Source organism: Phaethon lepturus, unplaced genomic scaffold (assembly GCF_000687285.1).
Source record: "Phaethon lepturus isolate BGI_N335 unplaced genomic scaffold, ASM68728v1 scaffold18942, whole genome shotgun sequence".
Lineage (NCBI taxonomy): Eukaryota > Metazoa > Chordata > Aves > Phaethontiformes > Phaethontidae > Phaethon > Phaethon lepturus.
This window is the reverse complement of record NW_010521430.1, coordinates 13,206-19,135: the sequence shown is the minus strand read 5'-3', so window position 1 is coordinate 19,135 and position 5,930 is coordinate 13,206. Positions and strand designations below refer to the sequence as shown.

Below are 5,930 nucleotides of genomic sequence, written 5' to 3'. Positions count from 1 at the left end.
CATAGACCTGTTGATCCTCAGATAAAAATGTTAGAGACTATTGTACCTCCTGGATGAATTTATTAAAAAGAGTGAGTTTATTCGATAGAATAAATGTATTCCATTTCCCCATAAAGGCATTTTTAAAAAACACTGAACAAAAGCTTACACAAATTCCAATGGATGTGAAGAGGTCTTGGAGTCCTGCCAATGTTAACACGTTAAGAGCCAGAGCTTGCTATCTTTGAAGTCAGTGGATGGTTTGCTTTGGAGTTAAAAGGGGGAACTGGAAAGCAAAGCATTAGATTTCACTGTCAAGTTTCTTGCATATTCCATTCCTCTTTTTATGTTATGGTATGTGGAAAACTACCTTCCAAACAGATGTAAAGGCCACATTCCTCGTACAGATGAGGTTCAAGGACTGTATATAGGAATTGCTTCTCAGCTCATTTATGAGGTTTTTTTTGGAGGGTGGAGGTGATGAGATACTCTTCCTTCTTTTTTTTGCTCCATTCTTTGTTGAGGTTGGACTTTGGGGTGGAAGGAGAATGTACAGGCAGTGATCGCGAACAACCCCCCCCACTGAACCACGCTTATTTGGTACACCAGACTAGGGCATTCATCATCACTGCCCCTCTTTGTTCTTGCTTCCCTTGATCAACAGTGGAATATTTAAACCTAATTGCTTCTAGGTAGTTCTAAAGTGCAACACTTGACGCTGCAGTGAGGGGAGAGTATTTGCAGTAAATTTAGTATTTTATAGAGCTGTTTTCCGATATGTCTGCAAATTTAGCTGTACATTTTTGTGTGGCAGGTGTAAACTCAGATGGCAATCTAAACAGTCTGTTCCCAGCCATGCTGCAGAGCTAGCTGAGAAATTCCCTGCCCAGTGATTTAGAAGTAGTCCAACTTCTGGGGTATGCTGAATCTTGATTTTTTGAATTCCATTTTTCTCTTCTGATCACTAGGGAAGACTTATTTTCTATAATGCAAAAAATAAGCTGAATTGTTGAGTTCTTTAAAGCCACATAGAGCTAACTTGCCACAGTCTTAGGTATCAAGGTGACACAATTAATTAAAAGTTGTGTGTGTGAGTATATGAGGCATAAATAGTTGATCTAAAGTTTTGCAACAAATTTCAAAACAAACCAGGAAAATCTTATATTTGTGGGAAGATCAGAACCATACTGCCAAATCTAAAAATGCTCAACTTTTTTCTAGCATCTGTTCAAGTAAAACAATTTCCCCAGCATTGTGTGGTCTATAAGTTATGATAACTGTGTTTCTTAGTTTCCTGTTAAAGAGATGACTCAGATACTAGGTAGAAGCTTAATTATTGGTCACATGCATTCTTTTAAATATAAATGTTCATGTCAATGTTCAACAGAGCTCTTCAGAGTTGTTAAAACATTAGTCAGTGTATTCAGATTTGTACCTAAATACTTCATGAATACTTGGCACAGTCAGTTTCTTAAATGTTATGAAATCTGAGAATGATTAATCCTGTGTCTTCCATGTTCACAGAGCAGGATTTGTCTGCCTCGATGCTTGTTTAATTATATGGTTTTTATTTAGGCAGCTTTCCCATAGGTAACAGTGTCACATGATATTGCTGTTAATTTTGCTTGAATGAGGAGTAAACTGAGCCCTTATATTTGTTACAAAGATTTGTGAAGATTCGGGTTGTTTTCCCTGAACAATCAGAAGACTTCGCTGTGATTTCCAATTCCCTCCCCAGTGAAGTCTTCTTAATAGTAATTTTGCTTTGTCCACTGTATATACTGTATTTTTAACATTTGACAACAATACATAATGCTAAATTGGTAAAGTTTGAAACATCATTCATTTTGACATAATTTGATTACTTTTTGTAATATTCTTGTGGTGGTAAATCAGAAGACACTCAAAATGAGAAAGGCTGGCACCAGTATAGCTGTTGTAATGCAGGACGAGTGCAGTGTTTCTGCTGCAGTTGTCTCTATGCCAGTCCATTAAATTAGTCAACATCTTTTTCTTCTATGGTTTCCTTTCTTCATTCTCATGCATGTGGGCCAAAACTATTGTCTTCTGTTTGCTTCCACCATTGCAGAGGAATGTTAAAATCACCCAGTAAGCTGTGTTTGTTTAATCTCTTCTTATAAATGTTAATATGCTTTCCTTTTCCAGTGGCTTTGGTTTGTTATATTTAAAATTGGAACCTGAGAATCAGGACTAGGTGGTATTACAAAACATGTATGGATGTAATAAAATTGATGTTCAAGACAGTAATAAGGATCTTTAGACGATATTTAAAGCAGTTGGAAGTAACCCTTTATAGGAAAATTCAGGCTATTTTTTCTGCTTGGTAAGAAAAAGATACCTTTTCAGCATTCTCTCTTGTTTTAGGCTGGGAATGGAGTGCCGAGTTTGGATGTCAGCAGTGGGACATCTTACCAAAACAAAGCTTCCATGGGACTCTTGTCTAATCAATGACTTCTAAGTGCAGGAGCTGTTAGATTGGAGACAAGTGCTACAGGATGCCAACTGAGGTGCTTGACAGTGGCAGTGGGATGGAGGAGACTATGCAGAAAGAGAGCAAGTCTGGAAGCCACAGCCCTCGCTGTAGCTCCATGAGAAGGGCTGTGGCAACCACTGTCACGTTTGATGGGGAAGCCACTATGGACCGGAGGAAAAAGAAGAAGAAAGAGTCCCGTCCCGAGTCAATCATAGTGTATCGGTCAGAGAATGAGAATAAGGTGGAAGAAGAACAGGTGGATGAAGATGGAGGGGAGAGGAGCTCTGAGGAAGGCTCCAAGTTCCTGGGTCAGTCCATGGTAGATGGTATGTATTCCTGGGAACACCCACTTTCCATAAACTTTTTTTCATGTCAGCATGCACTGAAGTCAAACAGAAGTGACTGTGGGACCAACCCTTTCCAAGCCTGCAGGCAAGGAGAGCTTGAGTTCATACATGAAAACACTCTGAAATAAAAAGCATTACAGGCCGATTTGGGATGCCTCCTGCAGTTCTTTGCAGAGGTTTGTTGTTGCCACACTCTTGGTTTTAAGGGTATGTGCTGGTTAGGGTTGATCCAGAAAAATGCTGAGTATGCTTTAAGCCAGTGATGATCAAGGCACTGTCCATGCCTAAAACAACTGCTTGTTAAGTGAAAGGATGGAAGCAGATGGATTTAGTGGCTCTACCAGTGATAGGGAGTTTTACTCATTATCTAGGATTTGCTGTTGCTTTCTGTTTGCATATTCTCAGCACAGCTTCCTCCTTAAGAGTGATTATTTGACAAGGTCATCGTGGGGCATCTTGGAACCACTTTCACTTCTGAATGTCTGTCCTGGATACCCTTGCAGGGAAAAAATGTGGGAGGCAGGCCCTATGGCTAATCCACTTGTGAGTCAACAGCACAGGCTGAAGGGCTTAAATGCGAATGCATGCTCCTGGCCTGTCAGCTGCACCAGATTCCCCCATGACCCCAACCACATCCTCCTGGCTTATCTGCTGCCTTCTTATTTTTGTGGGCCACTTCAAACTGCTCAGCTTCCTTTTAAGAGCCTCTGAAGACCTCCTTCCAAGCTAGTCAGAATTAAGACCAGGAGGAAGCATAATTTAGCCCTATAGAAGAGTTTATGGCCAGTACCACTGCAGGGACCACCCTAAACCAATGGCAGTTGGAAGCTAAGCCAGTCTGTTCATGACTTTAACACACATCCCAACACTTTCCTGTTTGGTGCCTTTGTCGATCCCTTAAAATGCAAATATAATTATATAAGATTTTGTAAGGATTTTCTAAACTTAAAATTAATTTGCATTGGGGTACAGTGCAAATGTAAAGTGAAAGAATAGCTATTCAAGTATAACTCCATGTGTGGATGTGCTTATTCCAGAACAAGAGTCTTAGTCATGTTTATGTAATTCACCCCAAGTGTCCACGCTGTTCAGGAATAAATCCATGAGGGTACCAGAGAAAATAGGCATACCATTTGTTATTCACTTACTGTGTCTTATCGCTTTTTCATATACTCCTGCAGCATGTTCCCTTCACACATTGTACCCAGTACAGATGCTGGATCAGAATCTCCCTTGTGATTTCTGTCACCTGGAATTCCTGTCTTCTCCCTCATTAGCTCTTCTTTGTGATAGTCGTTATACTGCATTGCTTCTTGCATGCCATCTTCTTTAAATTTAACTCCATATGCACGATCTAATTATCTTTGAGGTCTTTGGGGATTTACACAAAATACTCTGTACAGAAAATAAAACTAATGTAGATGAGTTTATCTGTGTTTGTAGGTGTCTGGAACATGCCTTTAGACAGCCGATATGTCACCTTGACTGGAACAATCACCAGGGGAAAGAAGAAGGGTCAGATGGTAGACATCCATGTCACACTAACAAACAAAGAGCTGCAGGAACTCACTAAGTCAAAGGAACCTCCTAAAGAAGATGTACCTGAGAAGAAGAAAAATTGTGATGTTGGACTGGACAGAGGACCCCACATCGTCCTCTGGACCATCATCTGCCTCCCCATCATCTTTGTAGTGTCCTTTGTGGTTTCATTCTACTATGGAACCATTACATGGTATAACATCTTCTTGGTGTACAACGAAGAGAGGACCTTCTGGCACAAAATCACCTTTTGTCCCTTTTTGATCATCTTCTACCCAATTATAATTATGGTTGTGTCTTTTTCCCTAGGCCTGTACTCGGCTGTGGCCCAGGTAGCATGGTCCTTCGGGTACTGGTGGCACGCTGTCAGGGATATGGAGAAGGGCTTCTGTGGCTGGCTCTGCAGCAAGCTGGGTTTGGAAGATTGTTCTCCATACAGCATTGTCGAGCTCCTAGATTCTGACAATATCTCAGGTAGTCTCTCTGGTAAGAGCTCTGCGCAGGGGGTTGAGACCTCGGCAGTCTGAGCCTTTGTCCTGGCTGACTATTTTGGTCATATGCGAGTGGTTTTCATCTGGAAAATAACACTGATTTTTTTTTATATACATATATATATATTTAAACACAATCTTAATGAATAAAGTATTGGGCTGGGAGTGCTCTTTAAATGTCACAGAATGCAAATGTGCTAGCTTCCTGTGGTCTGGGTGAGGAGGTGCATGGCTCTCCAAGGATTTGTTTTAGCTGATTACAACTTTGGGGAATGGTGAGAAAATCCAGGCCTGTGGGGCTTGGGCTGTTTGTGGGGTGGCAGAGATACACGCTGAAAAGTCCGCTTCTGTAAAGTTAGACTTTACTTCTAAGGAATGGGACAAAACAGTGACCTGTCGACTCAGTGAAAAGGTGTCTCTACTTGGGGGATGACCTTCAGGAACTAGGAAATTATTCAGAGGTGAAGGCTAAATTACAGAACGCAATATTCCTGCAGTTTTTCTAGAAACGGTCTTTTTCCAGTTGTTCTAACAAATGCAGCAAACCTTCCACATAGGCTAACTGCTTAGACACTGTCAGAGTTTGAAAAACAGACCACTACAATAGTTGTGCCCAGCCTTTCACTGGGAGAGGACAGCGTAGCCTCCAAGAAAGGTACATGAGCTCTACCTGAAAAAAACCCATCACGTGATGGAAGAGCAGGGCTTGCTCTTTAATGTGGTGTGTAGGGACCTGAAAGGCCTGTCACCAAGCACCCTCAGGAGACTGTAGGTGCACAGATAGGTGCTTTGGACACATCTGCATTTGATCTCTTGATAGGTGCACTGCTAGGAAGGAATGGGCAATGGGAGTCGTACACAGCGTGCAGTGCAAACAGTTGCATTGTAGGGAAGAAACATCTGCTCTGAGGAAAGGTGATCAGTTTGCGTGTCACTGCAATGCAAGTGTGGACTGGTGGCACTTGTATTTAGGGAAGCAGAGTGGAAGGTGCTTGGGACAGGAGGGTCTCACTGAAATGGTCATTCTGTATTTCAAGTTCTTATGGAATAGCTGCTAGACCTTCCCTTTCAGAATGGGGG

General features: G+C 41.5%; 1 protein-coding gene across 1 annotated transcript; it reads left to right on the top strand.

The window, feature by feature from the left end:
• Positions 1-2,495: 2,495 nt before the first annotated feature.
• On the top strand, positions 2,496-4,886 carry TMEM169 (transmembrane protein 169). Its single transcript, XM_010281519.1, has 2 exons — positions 2,496-2,799; positions 4,264-4,886. Exons 1-2 carry the CDS (start codon positions 2,496-2,498, stop codon positions 4,884-4,886), a joined length of 927 nt encoding a protein of 308 aa, XP_010279821.1.
• The last annotated feature ends 1,044 nt before the right edge of the window (positions 4,887-5,930 follow it).